At 37.9% G+C, this 25,913-nt stretch overlaps 1 protein-coding gene across 1 annotated transcript in view; it reads left to right on the top strand.

The window, feature by feature from the left end:
- Positions 1-25,913, top strand: part of AKAP10 (A-kinase anchoring protein 10) — a 79,360-nt gene that overhangs the window by 15,334 nt on the left and 38,113 nt on the right. Inside the window, exons 3-4 of the mRNA XM_003996325.6 lie at positions 165-347; positions 4,376-4,933. Coding sequence (XP_003996374.2) covers positions 165-347; positions 4,376-4,933 — 741 coding nt within the window. The remainder of the gene's footprint in view (positions 1-164; positions 348-4,375; positions 4,934-25,913) is intronic.

A 25,913-nucleotide genomic window follows, 5' to 3' on the forward strand; every position in this document is an offset into this window, starting at 1 on the left:
GCCCCTTGATTGATTTACCTTTCCCCTAAGTATTTTTGAGTGCATACCTAAGAGAGGTGTTACAAAATTTAATTTTTAAGGTTCTCTTAAAGCTCTTTTATGAGACAGTTTTAGAGGATCAAATTGCGTTTAACCTTTAACCATTTGTTTTTGAAAAATTACAGCTTCACTATCTGTACATTCCCCACAAAAAAGCACTAAAAATCATGCCTTGCTGGAGGCAGCAGGACCAAGTCATGTTGCAATCAATGCCATCTCTGCCAACATGGACTCCTTCTCAAGTAGCAGGACAGCAACACTTAAGAAGCAGCCAAGCCACATGGAGGCTGCTCATTTTGGTGACCTGGGTAAGTGACTCACTTTTTGTTAACTTCCAATGGAAGGAAGGATTTGAGTGTAATATGTGAAACTCTTGCTGGAGGATACTGGAATTACAGTTGGAACAGGCTTTGAAAAAACGTATTTAAAATAACAGCTATATGTATAATGAATGGCACTCTATTGTGTTCCTGTAAGTGTAAAATGTGAAGCATTCTCAATAGAAAAATCGGCCATTTTCAGAAGAAATGTATTTGGCTACTAATTATATGAAAAAGATGCCTCACTTCATGCATACTCAGGGAAATGCAAATTTAAATAAGTTCCCCCAACACATGAGCAGATACTTAAAGTTTGATAATTTGAATGTTAATGTAGATGAAGAGAAATGGCCACTCCTATTTAGTGGAAGTATAAATTGATGAAAATTTTTTGGAAGGCAGTTTGGAAGTATTTATCAAAATATAAAATATAAGATCTAGGCCTCAGATATATTTACATATATGCAAAGAGATGTATATCCAAGTATGTGTGTGTTGTTTGTGATAGCAAAAAAGTGAGGAACAAGGTAAATACCTGTTAATGAAGAAGCAGTCAAGTTGTGGTATACCTGTATTTGAAATAGTGGGTAGCCATTTAAAAATCTGAAGATAACATAGAGAAATATCTAAGGTGAAAGTTTAAATTTTTTTTTTTTAACGTTTATTTATTTTTGAGACAGAGAGAGACAGAGCATGAACGGGGGAGGGGCAGAGAGAGAGGGAGACACAGAATCGGAAACAGGCTCCAGGCTCTGAGCCATCAGCCCAGAGCCCGACGCGGGGCTCGAACTCACGGACTGTGAGATCGTGACCTGAGCTGAAGTCGGACGCTTAACCGACTGAGCCACCCCGGCGCTCCTAAGGTGAAAGTTTAAAAAGCAGGTCACATAACTGTGTGTAGTAGGATCCCTATTTTGTTAAAATAGCTTCTCTTTCTCCCTTGTCCCCCACCCCTAAAGATAAGGAGATTGATGTTTTCTGAATTTTTGTCACCCAGATTTCTGCACTTATAAAAATTGCATATCGTGGTATCATAAATTGAAAAAACAATCCCATGAGTAAATTGATATCTAATAAAATTAATCCCTCTTTTGCCATCTTCACTTAACATTAGTGTTTATTCAAAGGTGCCAAAGTATTTTTGATGGGTCACACTCAGCAGTACATTGCAAACAACATTTGTATTGGTCACAAAATAAAATTGTAAGTTTTACTGGATTACTCCTGTGTTGCTGGTGAGAATGTGAAATGGTACAGCCACTCTGGAAAACAGATTGGCAGTTTCTTATAAAGCTGAATACACAGTTACCATATGACCCATCAGTTTCACTCAGCATTTATCCCAGAGAAGTGGAAACTTACATTCACATAAAAAACCTATATACCAATGTTCATAGCAGCTTAAAAACCAAAAACTGACTGTCTTTCCACAGGTGAGTGAATGTGGTTGAATAAACTGATACATCCATGCCACAGAATACTACTCAGCAATAAAAAAGAGCAGACTATTGATATACCTAACAACTTGGATGAATCTCAGGGGAGTTAGGCTGAGAGTCAAAAGCCAGTCCCAAAATGTTATATTTGTGTAGTATGATTCCATCTGTATAATATTCTTTTTTTAAATGATTTTTAAAAATTTATTTTTGAGAGAGCATGTGTGCATAAGTGGGCAGGGGCAGAGGCGGGGGCAGAGGATCTGACTGAACCACCCAGGCGCCTCTGTATGATATTCTTGAAATGACAAAATTAGAGAAATGAAGAACACGGTAGTGTTTGCCAGAGGTTAGGAACAGAGGAGGTGGTTATAAAAGGCCATATGAGGGATCCATGTAGCATTGGAACTGTTGAGTATCTTGGTGGTTACATGTGATAAAATTGCATAGAACAAAGTACATGAGTGAGTGCAGGTAAAATGGGAAATCTGAGTAAGATTGGTGGATTGTATCAATGTCAGTACCTTGGTGGGATACTGTACTGTAGTTTTGTAAGATGTTACCATAGGAGAACCTGGGTAAGGGGTACATGGGATCTCTATATTGTGTCTTACACTTTTTTTTGAATTTACCATTATCTCAAAATTAAAAGTTTAATTTAGGGGTGCCTGGGTGGCTCAGTCGGTTGAGTGTCCGACTTCAGCTCAGGTTATGAGCTCACGGTTTGTGAGTTTGAGCCCTGCATTGGGCTCTGTGCTGTCAGCCTGCTTTGGAGTCTTTGTCTCCTCCTCTCTCTGACCCACTCCCGCACCCACTCTGTCTCTCTCTCTCTCAAAAATAAGCAAACATTAAAAATTTTTTTAGAAGTTTAATTTAAAAAATTGTAATTCTAGGGGCGTCTGCATGGCTCCAACTCTTGGTTTCAGCTCAAGTCATGATCTCACTGTTTGTGAGTTCCAACCCCGCATTGGGCTCTGTGCTGACAGCGCGGAGCCTGCTTGGGATTCTCTCCCTCACTCTGCCCCTCCCCTGCTCTCTCTCTCTCTCAAAATAAATAAACTTAAAAAAATAAAATATTGTAAGTCTCGTAAAGGGTCAGGATTTTCTGAAGTTCGTGAAAGTGATGTTGACCAAGATGCCCTAGTTAACACTGACAATGAGACAGCCAGCAAGGATGATTCGCAGAGAGATTCAAAAGAAAATGATTTGAATATCAAAGGATTAAGAAAAGCCCTTTTGAAAAATTGATGAAGCCCTTGTTAATTTTATGAAAATGAACCTCAATGTGCCACTGCTGTAAATGTAAAAAATGTTTTTAAATTTTTTGTTTAATAACTAGTTTGTGGTTAGAATCATAACCTAAATTTAGTCTAATGTAAAATGAACATATTTTTATTAAGTTTTATTTAATTTTATTTTTCTAGCTAATCTCCAAGAACTGTTCTTTATTCTGTTGTAATCAGTGCTGAGAGTTGGTAACATTTTTCTAGCTATATCCACACATCCACAATTTTCCTCAGGAAAAGTTCCTAGAAGTGGAGTTACTAGATTGAAAATCATGGAGATTTCTAAAGCTTTGCTGTCTGTTACTGAGTGCTCCTTCAAAAAGGTTTTCCCATCTTTTCTTCTCATCATCAGTGGGTGACAATGTTGGCCTGTTTTTTCTTTGCCTTTGTTAATTGTTACTTTTTGAAACATCTTCCAGTTTGACAGACAAAAATGTGACCTTGTATTAATTTGCTTTTCTGGGATTTTTAACTAGATTGAATATATTTTCATATTTTTATTGGCCTTTTTTCCTTTCTCTGGGACTAGTATCATAAGATTTTTTTTTTTTTTTTTTAAGAATTTACATGGTCTGAACTGCCATTAAAAGAGATAATACTTGGGTGGGGCGCCTGGGTGGCGCACTCGGTTAGGCCTCCGACTTCAGCCAGGTCACGATCTCGCGGTCCCTGAGTTCGAGCCCCGCGTCGGGCTCTGGGCTGATGGCTCAGAGCCTGGAGCCTGTTTCCGATTCTGTGTCTCCCTCTCTCTCTGCCCCTCCCTCGTTCATGCTCTGTCTCTCTCCGTCCCAAAAATAAATAAAAACGTTGGGAAAAAAAAATTAAAAAAAAAAAAAAGATGGGGCGCCTGGGTGGCTCAGTCGGTTAAGCGTCCGACTTCAGCTCAGGTCATGATCTCGCGGTCCGTGGGTTCGAGCCCCGCGTCAGGCTCTGTGCTGACAGCTCAGAGCCTGGAGCCTGTTTCGGATTCTGTGTCTCCCTCTCTCTCTGACCCTCCCCTGTTCATGCTCTGTCTCTGTCTCAAAAATAAACGCTAAAAAAAAAAAAAAAAAAAAAAAAAAGAGATAATACTTGAGTTACAAAGAGCTTTATGATGGATTAAATAAGTTTTGGACAGTTGTTTCTTTGCTTGTTTAGAAGCCAGAACTATAGAGTTTTTAGTTCTTTATTCATTTAAATTGCTAGGGAAGTAAACTATTCAAGAATTCTGGTACCACTGATGCTAAAAGTGACTGACTTATCTGTCAATCTTAAATTATTTGTTACTGAGCTGCTAATCTTTTGCTTCTTTTAGGCAGATCTTGTCTGGACTACCAGACTCAAGAGACCAAATCCAGTCTTTCAAAGACTCTTGAACAAGTCTTACATGACACAGTTGTCCTCCCTTATTTCATTCAATTCATGGAACTTCGGAGAATGGAGCATTTGGTTAAATTTTGGTTAGAGGCTGAAAGTTTTCACTCTACAACTTGGTCTCGAATAAGAGCACACAGTCTGAACACAGTGAAGCAGAGCTCATTGGCCGAGCCTGTCTCTCCATCTAAAAAGCACGAAACTACAACGTCTTTTATAACTGAGTCTCTTGACAAGAGATTGGAGGATTCTTGCTCAGCCCAGTTGCTTATGACTCAATCAGAAGGAATTGACGTGAATAATAGAACTAGCAACATTCAGAATCACTTGCTGCTTTCCCGGGAATGTGACAGTGCCCATTCTCTCCATCTTGAAATGGCCAGAACAGGAACTCATCAACTTTCCATGGAAACCCAAGAATCCTCCTCCAGACTTCTAGTAGCCAGTAGAAATAGTCCCTCTTCACCACTAAAGGACTTATCAGGAAAATTAATGAAAAGTAAGTATGTGATTTTCTTGTCTCTCTTTATCCTGTTTGGTTTGTTTGTTTAATCAGTTTACAAAGTAGAACTTGAGGGGAATAGAAGGGTTGGAATCATTTTCTTATTGATTGATTGATTTAAATCCAGGTTAGTTAACATACAATGTAATAATGAGTTCAGGAATAGAATTTAGTGATTCATCACTTACATGTAACACCCAATGCTCATCCCAATAAGTGCCCTCCTTAATGCCCGTTGCCCACTTAGCCCATTCCCCCACCCATCAGCAGCCCTCAGTTTGTTCTCTGTATTTAAGTGTCTCATGGTTTGTCTCCTTCTGTCTTAGCTTATATTTGCTTCCCTTCCCCTCTGTTCATCTGTTTTGTTTCTTAAATTCCATTATGTGAGTGAAATCATATATTTGTCTTTCTCTGACTGACTTATTTCACTTAGCATAATACACTCTGGTTCCATACATGTTGTCACAAATGGCAAGATTTCATTCTTTTTGATTGCCGAGTGATACTCCATTGTGTATATATACCACATCTTCTTTATCCATTTATCAGTTGATGGGCATTTGGGCTCTTGCCATACTTTGACTGTTGTCAATAGTGCTGCTATAATCATTGGGGTGCATGTGCCCCCTCGAATCAGCATTTTTGTATCCTTTGGATAAATACCTAGTACTGCAATTGCTGGGTCATAGGGTAGTTGTATTTTTAATTTTTTGAGGAACTTCCATACTGTTTTCCAGAGTGGCTGCACCAGTTTGCATTCCTACCAGCAGTGCAAAACGGTTTCTCTTTCTCTGCATCCTCACTGACATCTGTTGTTGCCTGAGTTAATTTTAGTCATTCTGATAGGTATGAGGTGGTATCTCATTGTGGTATTGATTTGTATTTCCCTGATACTGAGTGATATTGAGCATCTTTTCATGTGTGTGTTAGCCATCTGGATGTCTTGTTTGGAAAACTGTCTATTCGTATCTTTTGCCCATTTCTTCACTGGATTATTTGTTTTTTGGACATGCTGAGTTTGATAAATTCTTTATAGGCTTTTGGATATTAACCCTTTATCTGAGATGTCATTTGCAAATATTCTTTCCCATTCCATTGGTTACCTTTTAGTTTTGCTGATTGTTTCCTTTGCTGTGCAGAAGCTTTTTATCTTGATGAGGTCCCAGTAGTTCATTTTTGCTTTTGTTTCCCTTGCCTCTGGAGATGTGTCAAGTAAGAAGTTGCTGCAGCTGAGGCCAAAGAAGTTGTTGTCTGTTTTCTCTAGGATTTTAATGACTTCCTGTCTTATGTTTAGGTCTTTCATCCATTTTGAGTTTATTTTTGTGTATGGTGTAAGAAAATGGTCCAGGGTCATTCTTCTGCTCGTCGCTGTCCAGTTTTCCTAACACCATTTGCTAAAGAGACTGTCTTTTTTCCATTGGATAATCTTTCCTGTCAAAGATTAGTTGGCCACATATTTGTGGGTCCATTCTGGGTTCTCTGTTCTGTTCCATTGATCTATGTGTCTGTTTTTGTGCCAGTACCATATGATCTTGACGATTACAGCTTTGTAATACAGCTTGGAGTCCGGGCTTGTGATGCCTCCAGCTTTGGTTTTCTTTTTCAGGATTACTTGGGCTATTCGGGGTCTCTTCTGGTTTCATACAAATTTTAGGATTGCTTGTTCTAGGTCTGTGAAGAATGCTGGTGTTACTCTGATAGGGATTGCATTGAATGTGTAGATTGCTTTGGGTAGTAATTGGCATTTTAACAATATTTGTTCTTCCAATCCATGAGCATGGAATGTTTTTCCATTTTTTTGTGTGTCTTCTTCAGTTTCTTTTCATAAGCTTTTTATAGTTTTCAGTGTATAGATTTTTCACATTTTTGGCTAGGTTTATTCCTAGGTATTTTATGGGTTTTGGTGCAATTGTAAATGGGATTGATTCCTTGATTCCTCTTTCTGCTGGTTCATTATTAGTGTATGTATAGAAATGCAACTGATTTCTGTACATTGATTTTATATTCTGTGACTTTGCTGAGTTCGTGTATCAGTTCCAGCAGTTTTTTGGTGAAGTCTTTTGGGTTTTCCACATAGAATATCATGTTGTCTGCGAAGAGTGAACGTTGACTTCCTCCTTGCTGATTTGGATGCCTTTGATTTCTTTTTGTTGTCTGATTGCTGAGGCTAGGACTAGAAAAGGTTTCTTTTCTCTTCACACCCACTTGCAGATTTGGAAGGATTTGGATGGGGAGTATCCTGAGTAGGCTTGGCATATAAAAAAGGAACAGCAGGGATACCTACAGGATTGGATCCTCTAAGAAGGATATTCGCAGAATTAACCAGTGAGGAAGGGTTAAGTGTCCTGCCTTTCCTTTCCACAGAGTTTGAAATCAAATCATTAACCCAGAAATGCTTATTTCATCCTCATCTTATTCTTAATTTACTACCATTTTAATGAACTTTATAGATGCGATTATTTGTTAATTGCCAACCGGTGACCTCTGTTGGGTTCTGTGCCAAGTGCTGCCCTTGAATTCCACTTAATTCCAACACCTGTATGAGATCGCCATCCTTAGCCTGTTTTACACATGAGAAAATCATGACTTAGGAAAGTAAAGGAACTTGCCTCGGGTTATAGAATGAGGGGAGGGGAGAGGGTGGAGCTAAAGTTAAAGTCCAGGCATTTCAACAATAGCACCTCTTTCTTGATTTCTTCTCTGTCCATTTGGGAGTTACACCCTCTGAATTTTTCAGTTATTACCTTCTAGAATTCTGATTAGACAGCCTCCAAGTTTTTCCTCTTTTTTTTTATCTTATCTGTTCTTTGTTTCTTACCGGGCTAGGTGATTTCTTTCTTGGCTTTTCTTTGTTTGCTTTTTCTTTTCTTTTTTTCCCCCTCTAGTAAGACTTTATTTTTTCTGAGCAGTTTAAGGTTCACAGCAAAATTGAGGGGAAGGTACAGAGATTTCCCATATACCCTTGCCCCACACATACAGAGGCCTCTCCCATCATCCACGTCCCCCACCAGAGTGGAACATTTATTGCAGTTGATGAACCTACCTGGATGCCTTATAGTCACTCAAAGTCCATAGTTTATATTAGGGTTCACTTTTGGTGGTGTTCATTCTTACAGGTTTGAACAAATGTATAATGACATGTATCCATCATTTATGGTGTTAGAGTATTTTCACTGTCCTAAAAAATCCTCCGTACTCTGTCTATTCATCTCTTCCTACCTGCTTATCCCTGACAACCACTAATCTTTTTACTGTCTCCATAGTTTTGCCTTTTCCAGAATATCCTAGAGTTGAAATCTATAGTAGGTAACTTTTCCACATTGGTGGTGTTTTCTTCAGATCTGTTTTTTATTTAGTTCATTGATTATTTCAATATGGGTCTGTCTAATCTGCTGTTGAATAATTTTTTAATGTTATTCTTATTTAAAAGTTAACTGAATTTTTTATTTCTAGAAAAAAATTTTACAATTCAAATTTGCCTCATCATTTTTTTAGTTTCTTCTTCCTTTATCCCTTCATCCCACTCTTGAGCCCATTTTCTATTTAAATTTATTAAATATATATTCATCATCTGATAATTCCAATAGCTGTAGTTTTTGTGGATCTGATTCAGTATTTGTTTCTTCAGATTTACACTCTTGGTAGCTTGTGATTTTAGTGGTTTTGACTGTGAACATAGGTGTTTGGATTTTTATCTGTGGGAATTGTTTGAGAAATCTGTTTAAATGGGCCTATTTCAGATTATGTCTGCATTTGCATTTGTCCTGCATCTGGGGCCAGCTTCAGTACCATCCATTAGTTTTAGTTACCACTTAAAACCCAAATTCTACCCTATTTGGGTCCTGGGCAACTGCTCTTGAAAAGGCACACTTAAGTCTCTTGACGTTGGTGGTTTTCCCAGGTGAATGCCCTTCCCCTCTGTACTCACGCCCATCTTGATTTGCACTGGCTCCTGCAGCTCCGCAGTTCTTCATCTGCAATTTAGAAATCCAGAAAGCTTTGACTATCCCAGGTTATTTTTTAAAAGGACGAAACTTGACCTGGACTGGTATGAACTTACTGCAGAAACGTAGATGTGTTTGATTATGTGGTGTTGTCCCACATGCTGCTAGAGGATTAACCTGGTTTCTATAAACACAGTGCATTACCTCTATAAAAACTGCCCAGATTCTGAATTCTAAAATATTACTGGCCCCACAGTTTTCAGATTAAGGAATTGCTTGTCCTTGTTTTCTTCCTCTCACTGTTTCCCTTGCTTTACCACGAAATTTATTGTGGTGGGATATTTAGTGTATGGGAAATTTAGTATTGTGAAGAATTTTTTTAAACATCTAGTCTGGCCTGTTTCTGGAAATGGAAGTCTGTTTAATTGTAATACACTTCCTTTTCTTTTTTTCTCTTTTTTTTTTTTTTTGGAAGCCTTTTGGTTTGGTGGTAGTTTATTTCAATAAAACATAGAAATAGCAGTGGAGGATGGGGCGCCTAGGTGGTTCAGTCGGTTAAGCATCTGACTTCAGCTCAGGTCACAATCTCATGGTTTGTGAGTTCGAACCCCATGTCAGGTTCTGTACTGACAGCTTGGATCCTGGAGCCTGCTTTCGATTCTGTGTTTCCCTCTCTGTGTCCCTCCCCTGCACGCACGCTCTTACACTCTCTCAAAAATAAATAAATGTTAAAAAAAAAAAAAAAAAGAAAGAAAAGAAATAGTGGAGTTATAAAAAGAGTACTTGTTTTTTTCATTTTTCATTAGTTTCAAAAATTTTAGTGCAATAGATCTCATTTGATGTATATTTGTATGAATTTTAACACATGCATAGGTTCCTGTAACTGCCCTCACAGGATAAGAATAGTTCTGTCACCTTTGTGTTTAAACCCTCCTCTGTCACATCATTTGGCAACCACTGATCTGACTCTCTAGTTTTGCCTTTTCTGGAGTGCCATACAAATGAATTTTTACAATATGTAGCCTTTGAGATAGGCTTCTTTGACTTAGCATAATGGCTTGAAATTTATCCATGTTCTGTCAAGATGTTCATAGCTTTTTATTGCTAAGTAATATTCATTGTATGGATGTACTATCCATTCACCAGTTTAAGGACGTCTGGGTTGTTTCCAGTTGTTAATGATTATGAATAAAACTGCTATAAACATTTGTGCATGTATACGTTTTTTTGTGTGGACAAAAGTTTTTATTTCTCTAGGGCAAATACCAAGTGGTAAGTTTGCTGAATTATATGGTATATGTTTAATTATATAAAAAACTGTCCGACTGTTTTGTAGAGCGGCTGTACCATTTTGCATATCCACCAGCAACATACTCCCATATTTCCTTGGATTGTCTGTTTTACTGACATTGAATTCTGAGAGGTTTTTTTTTTTTTTTTTAATTTTTTATTTTTTCAACGTTTATTTATTTTTGGGACACAGAGAGACAGAGCATGAACGGGGGAGGGGCAGAGAGAGAGGGAGACACAGAATCGGAAACAGGCTCCAGACTCTGAGCCATCAGCCCAGAGCCCGACGCGGGGCTCGAACTCCCGGACGGCGAGATCGTGACCTGGCTGAAGTCGGACGCTTAACCGACTGCGCCACCCAGGCGCCCCTGAGAGGTTTTTTGTGTGTGTGTGTGTTCTGGGTATAAAACTATTTTGGCTATGTGATTTCAGATGTTTTCTCCTAGTTGATAGCTTGACTTCTCATTCTCTTAATAGTGTCTTTCACAGAACAAGAGGACTTTTTGATTAATTTAGTGACTTTTTTCTTTTATGGATTGTGCTTTTGGAGTCATACCCTGAGAACTGTTTGCCTAATTAACGGTCATGAAGATTTTCTCTTGTGTGTTCTTCTAAAAGTACTATGATTTCATCCTTCACAGTTAGATATATGGTCTATTTTGAGTTAATATTGTCTAAGATGTAAGGGGTGGTCAAATATTTTTGTATTGTTTTTTATTTTTGCATATGAATATGGTGTTGTTTCAACACCACTAATTGAAAAGACTACCCTTACTGTATTGACTTGCCCTTGTACCTTAGCCATATTTCTGTAGGTCTATTTATGGACTCTGTTCTGTTCCATTGATACATGTGTCTGTTCCTTCACCAATCAGTATCCACTGTCTTCATTACTGTAGCTTTACAGTAAGTCTTAAAATTAGATAGTATGAGGTCTCCAAGTTTGTTTTTTGTTTTTCAAAATTGTTCTGTCTATTCTAGTTTTTTTTTCCCCCTAAATATAATCTTTAGCACAATCTTGTCTATATCTATAAGAAATCCTGGTAGGGGTGCCTGGGTGACTCCGTCGGTTAAGCATCCAGCTTTCCACAGATCATGATCTCACAGTTGGTGGGTTCAAGCCCCGTGTGGGTCTCTGTGCTGACAACTCAGAGCCTGGAGCCTACTTCGGATTCTGTGTCTCCCTCACTCTCTGCCCCTCCCGCACTTGCACTCTGTCTCTCCCACCCCCTGTCAAAAATAAACATTAAAGAAAAGAAAAGAAATCCTGATGGAGTTTTTATTGGAATTGCATTCAATCCTTAGGTCAGTTTGATGAGAATTTACATCTTAACTGTATCAAGTCTTAGAATACATGAACATGGAGAATGTTTTTATTTACTTAGGTATCTTATTTATTTATCAGCAATATGTAGTCCTCAGTGTACACATCCTTCATATATTTTTTTAAACATATCTAAGTATTTCTTTTTGGTGCTATTGTGAGTGCAATTTTGTTTTTAATGTTTTTATTTATTTTTGAGAGAGTGTGAGTGGGGTAGGGGCAGAGAGAAAGACAGGATCTGAAGCGGGCTCTGTGCTGACAGCAGATAGCCAAATGCAGGGCTTGAACTCATGAACCATTAGATCATGACCTGAGCTGAAGTCGGATACTCAATTGACTGAGCCACCCAGGTGCCCCGTGAATGCTATTTTAAAAATTTCTGTTTCTAATTTTTTATTGCTAGTATATAGAAATATGATTGACTTTTATATGTTAACCTATTCTGTGACCTTATGAAACTCACTACTTCTAGTAGTTTTTCTGTAGATTACTTGGGATTTTCTACATTAATGTTGTTTGTGAATAAGGACAGTTACTTCTTGCTTTCTGATTTTTTTTTTTTTTTCTTTTCCCGTTGCCTTATTGCACTAAGCTAGGACTTGCTGTATTGTGTTGATTAGGAGTGGTGAGAATGAATATTCTTGTTCCTGATCTTAGAGGGAAAGCATTTAGTCTTTCACCATGAAGTATGAGGTTAACCATGAGTTTTTTATAAAGGCTCTTTATAGGTTGATGGAAGTCTGCTTCTCTTAGTGGTTTCTTGAGAGTTGTTTGAATCATGAATGGTGTTGAATGTGTCACATGTTTTGTCTGTGTCGTTTGATACGACCATGTAGTTTTCCTTTCTTTGTCTGTTAATGTGATGGGTTATATTGATTGATTTTTGAAAGTTTGAATAACCTTGCATTCCCAGGTTTAGTGCCATTTGGTTGTGTGGTGTGTTTTATTCTTATATGTTGCTAGATTTGATTTTCTAAATTTTGTTGGTCATTTTTGCATTTACGTTTATGATGGATTTGGTCTGTAGTTTTCTTGTACTGCTTTTGTCTGATTTTAGTATCAATGTAATGTTGGCCCCCAAGAATGAGTTGGGACGTTTTCCCACCACTTCTGTTTTCTGGAAAAGATCATGTAGAATTGTTGGGGTTTTTTTGTGTGTTTTTTCAGAGTGTTTCAAACTATAAATTCTGTTTCTTTAATAGATCTAGGACTATTCAGGTTATCTATTTCTTCTTGAGGGAATGTTAGTACTTTGCAGCTTTGAAGGAATTGTTATTTTCATTAAATTGTTGAATTTATGGGCATGTAATTATCTAGGATTCCCTTACTTTCTTTTTTTAGTCTCAAGTTTGTAGTAATACCCCTTTTTCATTGCTGATATTGGTAATTGTGTCTTCTTTCTTCTTTGCCAGCATACATAGGGGGTTAATCTGTCTTTTTAAAAGAACCAGCTTTTGATTTACAATTGATTTTTTTTATCTGTTTTTCTCTTTTCAATTTTATGGATTTTTCTGCTATGTGTTAATTCTTTCCTCCTGCTTGCTTTAAATTTTTTTTAATGTTTATTTTTGAAAGAGAGAGAGAGAGCACAAGTGAGGGAGGTGTGGAGAAAGAGGAAGACACAGAATCTGAAGTAGCTCCAGGCTCTGAGCTGTCAGCACAGAGCTCCATGCAGGGCTCAAACTCACAAACCGTGAGATCATGACCTGAGCCAGAGTCAGTTGCCCCACCAACTGAGCCATCCAGGAGCCCCTTCTCATGCTTGCTTTAGATTTACTTTTTCTCATTTCTTAAGATAGAAACTTATATCGTTTATTTGAGACCTTTTTTTTTAAATTTTTTGAAAGATTTTATTTTTTTAAGTAATCTCTGCACCCAATGTGGGGCTCAAACTCATAACCCTGACTGATATCAAGAGTCACATACTCTAGTGACTGAGCCAGCCAGGTGCCCCAAGAGACTTTTTTTTTTTTTTTTTTTTAGCTGATTTCTTTATTTTGAGAAAGAGAGAGCTTGCTCACATGCGTGGGCATGCAAGCAGGAGGGGGCAGAGAGAGAGAGGGAGAGAGAGAATCCCAAACAGGCTCTGTGCTGTCAGTACAGAGCCCTATGCGGGGCTTGATCCCACAACTCTGGGATCATGACCTGGGTGGAAATCAAGAGTCAGACACTTAACCGACTGAGCCACCCAGGCCACCCAGAGACCTTTGTATTTTAAGAGAAGCATGTAATGCTATGAATTTCCTTCCAATCACTGTTTTATCTACACCCCACAAATTCTGATACTTTGAATTAAATAAAAATAAAATGCCTAATTTCCCTGGAGTCTGACTCTTTTGCCCATGATTATTTAGAAATATGTTGTTTAATTTCCAGGTGTTTGAAAAATTTTATCTGTGATCTTTTTGTTACTGACTTCCCGTGTAATTATATCATGGTTAGAAAACATACTTTGAATGATTTCAATTCTTTTAAATTTGTTAAAAATTTTTTTATTAAAACATTTTTTAATGTTTATTTTGAGAGAGAGAGAGAGAGAGCGCGATCAGGGGAGGGGCAGAGAGAGAGGGAGACACAGAATCCGTAGCAGGCTCCAGGCTCTGAGCTGTCAGCACAGAGCTCGACGCAGGGCTCGAACTCACGAGCTGTGAGATCATGACCTGAGCCGGAGTCAGATGCTCAACCAAGCCATCCAAGTGCCCCTAAATTTGTTAAAAATTTTAAATAGCCTAGGATATGGTTTATCTTGGTGAATAACTCACATACAATGAAAAGAACATACTGCTGTTTGATAGTTTTCTATAAATGTCAATTCGATGGAGTTGGTTGATGATGGTGTTCAGTTTTTCTGTATCATTGCCAGTACGTTTATGTTTTTTATATCTGTTACGGAGAGAGGAGTGTTGAAGTCTCTGAGCATGGTTGTGGATTTTTCCAATTGTGCTTTCAGTTCTGTTTTTGCATGTATTTTGAGGCTCAGTTGTTAGGTTTGTACCTATTTAGAATCATTGAATCTTCTTGGTAAATCGATCCTACCATTTTGTAATGTTCCTCTTTATCTGTGGTAACTTTACTTGTTCTAAGGTCAGAAATCTCTTCTGTCTGACTTATATAGCCACTGCAGTTCATGGTACATCTTTTTCTTTCGCTTTACTTTTGACTTGCCTTTGTCATTTTTTTTTAGTGTTTTTATTTTATTTTTGAGAGAGAGAGAGACACACACACACACACACACACACACACACACACACAGAGTGTGAGTGGGGGAGGGTAAGAGAGAGAAGGAGACAGAATCTGAAGTAGGCTCCAGGCTCTGAGCTGTCAGTGCAGAGTCTGACGTGGGGCTTGAACTCACAGACTGTGAGATCTTGACCTGAGCCAAAGGGACGCCCAACTGACTGAGCCACCCAGGCACCCCTTGCCTTTATCATTTTTAAAGTGAGTTTCTTTTGATAGCATGTAGTTGGGTCATTTTTTTTTTAATCCATTCTGACAATCTGGTTTTTTGTTGATAAATTTATTTCAGTATAAGTTGTAGTGTAGCTCTTTATGTTAAGTGTAGTTAATTACAACGTGATCATTTACCTTTTAATATGTAAATATAATTGCCAATACTTGTTAATTTAACATATATAATTATATTAAGTGTAATTATTAATGTGTTTGAATTTATGTCTCCCATTTTATTTTTCTGTTTGTTCCCATCCTTGGATTTCCTATTCTTTTTTCTTTTGGATTCTTTGAATTTTTTTAAGAGTTTATCTATTTAGTTCTTGATTGTATCTCTTTGTATAGGTTTTTAGTGGTTTCTCTAGGGATTGCAGTATACATACCATCATACATACACAGTCCATGTAAAATTATCTTTTTAAAAAAATTTTTTTTAATGTTTATTCATTTTTGAGAGAGAGAGATAGAGACAGAGCATGATTGAGAGAGGGCAGAGAAAGAGGGAGACACAGAATCCGAAGCAAGTTCCGGGTTCTGAGCTGTCAGCACAGAGCCCGATGCGGGGCTCCAACCCACGGACTGTGAGATCATGACCTGAGCCGAAGTCGGTCACTCAACCAAGTGAGCCACCCAGGCGCCCCTAAAATTATCATTTTATTACATCATGTGGGCCATGTAGGTCCCTTTGTCTCCCCACTCATGTGGTGTAGTGTCATCCACTTTTGTTGAAAATCCCATCAGACGGTGTTGGGAATTTGGCTTTCAACTGTTGGACACAACTTACAGAACTTAAAAAAAGAATTGTCTGTTACGTGTAAGCCCGGTATTTGCCATATCTGTTGCTGTTCCTTCATTCCTGAAGTTCAGTTGTTGTTTCTGTTATTTCACCAGCATCTCGAAGATCCCTCTAGCGTTTCTTCTAGAGCAGGACTGCTGTCAGAGAATTTTCTCAGTAATTTTCCATCTAAGAGTTTCTTTATTTTGAAGGAATTTTCATTTGATAGAGAATTCAAGATTGATAGTTCTTTTCTCTTACCACTTTAAAAGTGCTGTTTCGCTGCCTCTGGCCTCCATGGTTTCTGGGAGAAATCTGCAGTCTTGGAATCATTATTATCTTATGTTTAGCATCTTTTTTATAGCTGCTTTTGAGATATTTTCCCTGTCTCTAATGTTCAGCAGTTTGGTTATCCATCTGAGGTTCACTGAGCTTTTTGATTTTCTTTTTTTTTTTTTTTAATTTTTTTTTTCAACGTTTATTTATTTTTGGGACAGAGAGAGACAGAGCAGGAATGGGGGAGGGGCAGAGAGAGAGGGAGACACAGAATCGGAAACAGGCTCCAGGCTCTGAGCCATCAGCCCAGAGCCTGATGCGGGGCTCGAACTCACGGACCGCGAGATCGTGACCTGGCTGAAGTCGGACGCCTAACCGACTGCGCCACCCAGGTGCCCCTGAGCTTTTTGATTTTCAAAGGAGGATGTTTTCAGCCATTGATTGTTCTTTCACTTTTTTTTTTTTTTTTTTGGCCCCATACTTCTTTCTCTTTCTTCTGAGATTTTAATGACCCAAATGTTGTATGTTTGTCATTGTCCTGCAGATCCTTGGAGGCTCTATGTGCTTTTGTCAAATTTTTTGTTTTCCTGTTTTTCAGCTTGGAAATTTTCTATTCGTATATCTTTGAATTCACTGATTCTTTCCTCTGTCATTTCCATCATGCTTTGAGTCTTTCCAGTGAATTTTAACCTTAGGTTATTTTTTTTTTCTGGTTCTCATCCTTCCATTTGTTCCTCCTCCTCCTCCTCTTCCTTCTTGTGCTTTTTTTTTTTTTTTTTTAATCTTTTTCTCTGCAGAGGCTGTCTTTCTGTTTGTTTCAAGAGTATTTGACCTTACTTCTTGGAACATGGTTATAAAAAAAAATCTTTGTTCTGTAATTCCAGCATCTGTGTATCTGTATCATCTTGCTTGTCTTTTCACTTGTGAGATAATGGGATTTTCTGGGGTTTTGTATGGCAGTTAATTTTGGATTGTATTAAGGACAGTTTGACTTGCATGATTCTGGGTCATGTTTAGATCCTGTGAAGAATGTTGAATTTTTGTTTTAGCAAGAAATTCACCTGGTTAGGTTCAGCCCTATTCCAACTAGCATTCTGTAGGCTGTGGTTCTAGAGTCCATTCAGTTTTGGATTGTATTTGTATCTATGCCTGCTAGGGTCCAGTCTGAGACCTGTCCAGTGGAAAGGTCATAGTTTAGTTCTCACACCCATTGGTATGCTGTTACAGTCAAGTCCATGCATGCCCAGTTCATGTGTGAGCCGAGGAGTACACACACAACTTGATATGCTTTTCACAGGCCTTCTTCTTTTCTGCTGTTTCCCTAGCAGTTTCTGGTGCCTAGGGGACCCTACCTTCCTGGTTGTTTGGCTAGAAAGTTGGGGCTTCACTTTCTACCACTATGTCAGCTTCTGTGGCCAAGCAGCCAGAGGACAGTGGATAAAAAGAAATAGGGATTCTCCTCTTCTTACTGGGACTACGGTTTCTCTGTCAAAGGACAGAGTTTGGAGAGCTTTTGGAGCCTGCCTGAGTGCTGCTGCCATTGCCTGGGAATGGAGACTGGAGTGAAAGGAAGCCCAGGAGATTTCTCTCACTCTCTGCTGTCCATATGAAACCCCTTCCTGCTCCTTAGACCAGAAATAGAGGGCTTCTCTGGAGCTTTTTCTTTGTGCATCCTTGTGCAGTTTCAGCTTTGGGAGTCCAGGCCAGGAGATACTGGAGAAACAAAGCGGGACACTTGGCTCTGCTCTGGTGGCACTTTGAGTCCTGGTTTCCTTTCTGTCTGCGTGCTACCATTTCCAGGTCTTCAGATACATTTGTCTAGTGATTTTAGCTGCATTCTGTGGGGTGGGTGACGTGTGCTTATTTCATCTTGACCCAGTCCTTAGGATTTCAGAGCAAATCAAAGAATGAGTATCCTATATAGATTTTCTGTTTTCCCCTTAAAACACAAATATATTAAGAAGATGATGGTCTAACACCTGCCTCTAAGGTTTCTGTTGTAATCATTTTCATTGTATTAAAACTTCTTGAGCTTCACAAGGTGACTGTAAAGGAATTTGTAATGGCCTATTGCTTTTGTAACTAAAGATTGATTATACTAAGAATTCAGAATTGACGTGTAATTTCTTCCGAGTAACTTCTTTAGAATATACTGGTGTTTTGTACTTGCATTTAAGTAGACATTAAGGGTGCCAGGGTGGCTCCGTTGGTTAAGCGTCTGATTCTTGATCTCTGCTCAGGTTATGATCTCACAGTTTGTGGGTTTGAACCTCAAGTCTGGCTCTGTGCTGACAGTGAAGCCTGCTTGGGATTGTCTCTCTGCGCCCACCCTCCCACCCCTCCTGTGCTTGAGTGCTTGCTGTCTCTCTCCCTCTTTATCTCTCAAAATAAATAGCCATTTTTTTAAAAATTGAAAACTTCTTAGTGAAATACTAAAGTGAGTAATGGAGTTTTGAACATCACTCAAATAATTGAAGGAAAGTTCTTTACTTCCAGTAATCTGTCCTCATGGTTTCCTAAAAGGTATATTTTTAAAAAGCAGATGTTTTAAACATTTCTATGTTCCTTTGTTCTTTTATTAAAAGAGTGTTTTAGAAATTGAACCAAAGCATTTATCTTTGCTTAGCCAAGCATTTATTGAGTTAAAACTGTTTCATTTATTAATTTATTAAAATGTTTAAAATATGTTAATGTCCTTTTATTCTTAAAACTGAATTTTTCTGATCCAAAAGAAGGGTGTAACTTCATTCTGTGTTTCTGAAATGAAATATAGTTAATATTTTATTTAAAGGTATCAAAACTTCTTTCAGTTAGTTTTAATCCCCTCAAAAATGTGCATTAACGTCTGTACAACATCTTACAGTATTTGTCTGGGATTGGCAGCTGTTTTTAGTTGGTGGAAAAGCAAAAACTGAGAAACAACACAGGTTCTGATTTTTAGGCTTTTTGATAGGCATTTGCTTCAAAACTAGTGTCTTTGTTCTGATTAATAATTTGCTCATAGTGGCTATACAATAAAACATCTGTTGAGAGAGTGGAATTAGCTTGGATTATGTTAGATCTGGTTAAAGGCAAAACAGTCCCCCTGAATCTTCACAATTGATACCTTTCTTCAAGGCCCTGGGTGTAGAGAGGATTAACTAATTAATGTAGAGAAAAAACAAGCACAACTTCCCTTCCCCAAAACGTACCTTTTTATAGCTCTCTACATTAGAGACAGTACTGATCATGAGTCATACCTGAACTTTTGTCCTGACTCTGGGACTTTCTCTTTTTTCCATGAATTCTTTTTTCTTTCTCTGTTGTGGTAAACGAGATCCATGAACTCTACCCTCTTAACAAATTCTTAAGTGTACAGTACAATATTTTTAACTATACATACAATGGCGTATAGCAGATCTCCAGAACGTATTCACCTTGGGTAACTGAAACTTTATACCTGTTAATCGCAACTCTCTATTTCTCCCCTTCCAGCTTCTAACAGCTACAGTTCTATTTTCCGCTTCTCTGAGTTTGACTATATTAGATACCACATATAAGTGGGATCTTGCAGTATTTGTCCTTCTGTGACTGACTTATTTTATTTAGCATTATGCCTTTAAGGTTCATTTATGTTGTTACATAAGTTAGGTTTTCCTTTTTTTTTTTTTTTTATGGCTGAACAGTCTTCCATTGAATGTATATACCACATTTTGTTTATACATTTATCCATCCATGAACCTTTGGTTGTTTTTATGTCTTGGCAATTGTGAATAATCCTGCAATGACATGGGAGTACAAATATCTCTTCAAGATCCTGATTTCAATTTTTTTAGATAAATACCCAGAAGTGGCATTGCTGGATCATAAAAGAGTTCAGTTTTTAATTTTTTGAGGATGCTCCATACTGTTTTCCATAGTAACTACACCATTTTACATTCCCACCAACAGTATATGTGGACTCCAATTCTCCCAATTCCTCCACATCTCACCAACATTTGTTAACGTGTTGTGTTTTCTTTTTGTTATTATTATGGTCATCCTCACATGTATGAGATGGTATCTCATTGTGGTTCTGTTCTCTTGATCTGTATGTCTGTCTCTATGTCAGTACCATACTGTTTTCATTATTGTAGCTTCATAATATATTTTGAAATCAGGACGTGTGATGCCTTTAGCTTTGTTCTTTTTACTCAAGGTTGTTTTTGGCTATTCAGGTCCTTTGTAGTTCTTTATGAATTTTAGGATTGTTTTTTCTATTTCTGAAAAAAATACCTTTGAGATGTTGATAGGAATTGAGTTGAGTCTGTTGATCACTTTTGGGTAGTGACATCTTAACAATATTAAGGCTTCCATTGCATGAACACAAGATGATTTTCCATTTATTTGTGTCCTCTTTAATTTCTTTCAGCAGTGTGTTACAGTTTTAAGTGTACGGATCTTTCACTTCCTTGGTTAAATTTATTCCTAAGTATTTTATTCTTCGTGATGCTATTGTAAGTGCGATTATTTGCTTAGTTTCCTTTTTGGATAGGATAGTTTGTTGTTAGTATACAGAAATGCAACTACTTTTTTTTTAATTTTTTAAAATTGGTTTTTACTTATTTTAGAGAAAATGAGAGACAGAGCACAAGCAGGGGAGGGTCAGAGAGAGAGGGAGACACAGAATCTGAAGCAGGTTTCAGGTTCTGAGCTGTCTGCACAGAGCCTGACACAGGGCTAGAACCTGTTAACCATGAGATCATGACTTGAGCCGAAGTTGGACATTTAACCAACTGAGCCACCCAAGCATCCCGAAATGCAACTAATTTTTGCATATTGATTTTTGTATCCTATAACTCTGAATTAAATCTGTCAGGGTTTTTTTCTAATTTTTGTGTCTTTTTGTTTTTAAGTTTATTTATTTTGAGAGAGAGAGAGAGAACGAGAGCACAAGCAGAAGAGGGACAGAGAGAGAGGGAGATAGGGGATCCCAAGTAGTCTCTGCACTGTCAGCACACAGCCCAATGTGGGACTTGAACTCATGAACTGTGAGATCATGACCTGAGCCGAAATCAAGAGTCAGATGCTTAACCGACTGAGCCACCCAGGTGCCCCAGGGTTTTCTACATGTAAGATTAAGTCATCTGCAAATAGAGGTATTTAACTTCATTCTTTCCAATTTGGAGGCCCTTTGTTTTCCCCCTATCCCAATAACCTTGGTTAGATTTCTAATACTATGTTGAATAGAGGTGTGAAAAGTGGGCGTCCTTGCCTTGTTGCTGATATTAGAGGAGAAGCTTTCAGTTTTCCACAATTGAGTATGATATTAGCTGTGAATTTTTCATGTGTGGCCTTTATTATGTTGAGATCATTTCTTTTTTTTTGTTCCTAGTGTGTTGAAACTTTTAAATCATGGAAGTGTTGAATTTTGTTAAATGCTTCTTCTGCATCTATTGAGTAGGTCATATGATGTTTATCCTTCAGTTTGTTGAAGTGGTGTATCACTAGAATTGATTTCTATATGTTGAACTGTCCTGGTACTCCAGGGATGAATTCCACTTGGTCATAGTGTGTGATGCTTTAATGTACTGTTGAATTCTGTTTGCTAGTATTTTGTTGAGGGTTTTTGCATTTATGTTCATCAGGGATATTGTTCTGTAGTTTTCTTATGGTGTCTTTGGTTTTGGTATTAGGGTAATGCTGACCTCATAAAATGAGTTTGGAAATGTTCTTTCTTTTTTTATTTTTTTGGAAAGAGTTTGAAAAGGATTAGTGTTAGTTCTTTCATTTTTTTTTTTAACATTTATTTATTTTTGAGACAGAGAGAGTCAGAGCATGAACGGGGGAGGGTCAGAGAGAGGGAGACACAGAATCTGAAACAGGCTCCAGGCTCTGAGCTGTCAGCACAGAGCCTGACTCGGGGCTCGAACTCACAGACCGCGAGATCATGACCTGAGCTGAAGTTGGCCACTTAACCGACTGAGCCACCCAGGCGCCCCAGATTAGTGTTAGTTCTTTAAGTGTTTGGTAGAATTCACCAGTGAAGCCATCTTCTCCTGGGATTTTCTTTGTTGGAAGAGTTTTGGTTACTGATTTAGTCTCCTCACAAATTATAGATGTGTTCAATTTCTGTTTCTTGATGATTCAGTGTTAGTAGGTTGTATATTTCTAGAAGTTTACCTGTGTCTTCTAGATTGTTGGCATATATCTAGTTTGTTGGTATATAATTGTTCATAATAGTGTCTTAAAACTTTTATCTCTGTGGCATCAGTTGTTATATCTCCTTTTTTATTTTATTTATTTGAGTTGTCTTTTTATTTTGGTCTGCTAAAAGTTGGTGAATTTGGTTGATCTTTTTAAAAAACCAACTCTTTGGGGCACCTGGGTGGCTCAGTCGGTTAAGCATCCCAACTTCAGCTCAGGTCTTGATCTCACAGTTTGCGAGTTTGAGCCCCACGTCGGGCTCTGTGCTGGCAGCTGGAGCCTGGAGCCTGCTTTAGATTCTGTGTCTCCCTCTCTCTCTGCCACTCCTGTGCTCATGCTCTGTCGCTGTCTCTCAATAATAAATAGATGTTTAAAAAAATTTTTTAATAAAAAAAATTTAAAAACAACTCTTTTCTTGATTTTTCTATTGTTTATTCTGTATTTTGCTTATTTTTGCTCTAATTGTTATTCCTTCCTTCCTTCTAACTTTGGGCTTAATTTGTTATTTCTAGTTTCTTCTGTGAAGTTCTGTAAAGATGTTCTTTGACATCTTTCTACTTTCTTAATGTAAGCATTTACAGCTATAAATGCCCCTCTGGATACTGGTTTTACTGCATCCCATTTTAGTATGTTGTGTTTTCATTTGTCTCAGGATTTTTTTTTTTTTTTAAGTAGGCTACATGCCCAGTGTGAGGCTTGAACTCACCATCCCAACTTCAAAAGTTGCATGCTCTATTGACGGAGTCAGCCAGGTACCCCTGTCTCCAGATATTTTTTAAATTTCCTGATGTATTTTTCAACTCATTCATTGTTCAAGAGTATATATTGTTTAATTTCCACATATTTCTGAATTTTCCAGTTTTCTTTTTGCTTTTGATTTCTGGGTTTATTCCATTGCTGTTGGAAAAGATACTTGTTATGATTTCCATCTTAAACCTAAAACCTGTTTTTGACTTAACATGTAATCTGTCCTAGAGAATGATCTAAATGTGTTAAGAGGGTATATTCCCTTCTGCTGCTGTAAGGTGGAATGTTCTGTGTATGTCTGTTAGGTCCTTTTGGTCGGTGGTGGTGTTTGAGTCCTCTGTTTCCTTCCGGTTTTCTGTCTGGGTATTCTATATCTATTTTTGAAAATGTGGTATTGACATCTATTATTGTGTTAGTGTTTATTTCTTCCTTCACTTCTGTCAGTGGTTGATTTAATATTTAGATGCTCTGATGTTAGGTACATCAGAATAAATACAGAGATGTGTTTATAATTGTTATATCTTCTAGGTGGATTGACCCTTTTATCATTGTCTCTTATGACAGTTTTTGACATAAAGTCTATTTTTGTCTGATATAAGGTTAGTCCCCTTCCTCCTGCTGTCTTCTGGTTACTATTTGCATGGAGTATCTTTTCCGTCCCTTCACTTTGAGCCTATGTGTGTCCTTAAATCTAAAGTGAGTCTCTTGGGGTGCCTGGGTGACTTAGTCAGTAAAGCGTCTGACTTCGGCCCAGGTCATGATCTCATGAACTGTGAGCTCGAGCACCCCTTCGGGTTCTGTAGTCACAGCTCAGAGCCAAGAGTCTGCTTTGGTTCTGTCTCCCTCTTTTTGCCCCTCCCCTGCTCATGCTCTGTCTCTCTGTCTCTCTCTCTCTCAAAACTAAAATTTAAAGTGAGTCTCTTGTATGCAGCATGTAGTGGGATCTTTATTATTTAAAAAAAAAAAAATGCAGCCTTTGTCTTTGGGGAATTTAATCCATGTACATTTAAAGTAATTATTGATAGGGTAGGATTTACTGTTGCCATTTTGTCTTGTTTTTGTGAGTGGCTTTTAGGTTTTTTCCCTCTTTTCATTTCTTGCTGTCTCCCTTTGTGTTTCCTTGTTTTTATGTAGTGACACACTTAAGAATTCTTTCTCATTCTTTTGCATATCTTCTGTAGATATTTTTATTGTGGTCACCATAGGACTTACATGAAAGATCTTATAGCAATCTATTTTAAGCCGATAACAACTTCAATCACATACAAAAACTGTTTTTGCTTCTCCCTGGGCCCCCCCCCTCACCCCAGCACTTTCTTAACTCAAATAAGTCATTTAAAATTTTTGTACATAAGGTTTTTTTTTTCCTGTAAAAATAGGAATAATAATCTATTGTTAAAAAAAAATTTATTCTGTTAACCCAGGGGTTCTCAAAGTATGGTTTGCACACCCATAGAGTCCCCGAGAATTTTTCAACAGGTTGCATGTAGTCCAGACTGTTTCCACAGTAATTCTGAGATGTTATTTGTCTTTTTCACTGTGTTGACCTTTGTAGTGATGGTGCAAAGGCAATTGTGGGAAAACTTGCTGGCCTTGAGCCAGATTGTACAAATCGTCATTTTGTGCTGCTACGTACTCCCAATAAAACTAAGTGCCGCTTTTACTGAAAGATGTCTTTGGGGAAGTAGATAATTAACTTTATTAAATCTAAACTCTTGGGTGCATGTATTTTTTAAGATGTAAATGTTTTTATTTTATTTTTAAGTTTTTAAAGTCCAGTTCGTTAACTTACAGTGTAGTATTAGTTTCAGGTGTGCACTTCTGTACAAAACCTAGAGCCCATCGCAACATGGGTGTATGGCTTTGTTTTTGTGAGCTCAATTAGCTGCTTATTTAATGGAATACCATTTTACTCTAAAGAATGACTATGGTTACAGACTTGGGTATTTGTCAGATATTTTCTTGGAAATGAATGAATTAAGTTTGACATTTCACGAAAAACAGCTGACAGTATTTGCCCGTGGGTAAAGTTTGAGCTTTTCAATGAAAATTAGAATTTTGGAAAATTCCTATTCACCACCCTATGCTTTGACAGCTTTAAAGAGTGTTCTGATAAGATGTTTGTGATATTAATGATGTGATTTTTTATACTATATGATGCAGGGCATCAACATTTGGAAGGTCTACATAAGTCAGTGAACCAATATTTTCCAAAATATTCCAAAAAATTTACGTCGGGGCACCTGGGTGGCTCAGTTGGCTAAGCATCCAACTTAATCTTGATTTAGGCTCGTATCATGATCTCACGGTTTGTGAGATTGAGCCCTGCCCACATTGGGCTCTGTGCTGACAGTGTGGAGCCTGCTTGGGATTCTCTGTCTCCCTCTCTCTCGGCCCCTGCCCTGCTCTCTCGCTCTCTCTCAAAAATTAATAAATAAGCATTTAAAAATTTTGAAAATATGTATATATGATGTAATAAAATCATGAGTAAAAGGTCTCCTAACATGGGAGATACACCATTGGATTTTAATATAACAGACAAGTTCACTGATAGGGTTTGCACTTCTAACTTACTGTTAAGAAACTACCACTGTCACATTTGGGTGTAGTATCAAAGAAGAATTTATCCACAGTGATCTCAAACAGCCATTAAAATACTCCTTTTCCCATCTCTGCCTATCTGAGGCAAGAGTTTCTTAATATAGGTAAAAGGAAACCCATTCCTCTATTCACAATACTTGTGACACCAAACATGTGGGCTTTCCACACCAAGCACTTCTCCAGTTCTCTCTGTGGTCAGTAACTGGGGGTCCTACTATTCAATTCGTTCTGGCCATAACTACCCAGAGTTAGCACAGACCTCACAGGTTAAGGGCGCTGTTCCACAAGATTGCCTCCCACTTCAGATGCCAGTCGCAAGTCCCAAGTACATTTGTCACCTGTACTTCTGGCCAACCAGCTATAAATCTGGTATTTCCACAGCCTCTCCTCAGGTTCTGTAATCTC

This window comes from Felis catus, chromosome E1 (genome assembly GCF_018350175.1).
Source record: "Felis catus isolate Fca126 chromosome E1, F.catus_Fca126_mat1.0, whole genome shotgun sequence".
Classification (NCBI taxonomy): Eukaryota; Metazoa; Chordata; class Mammalia; order Carnivora; family Felidae; genus Felis; species Felis catus.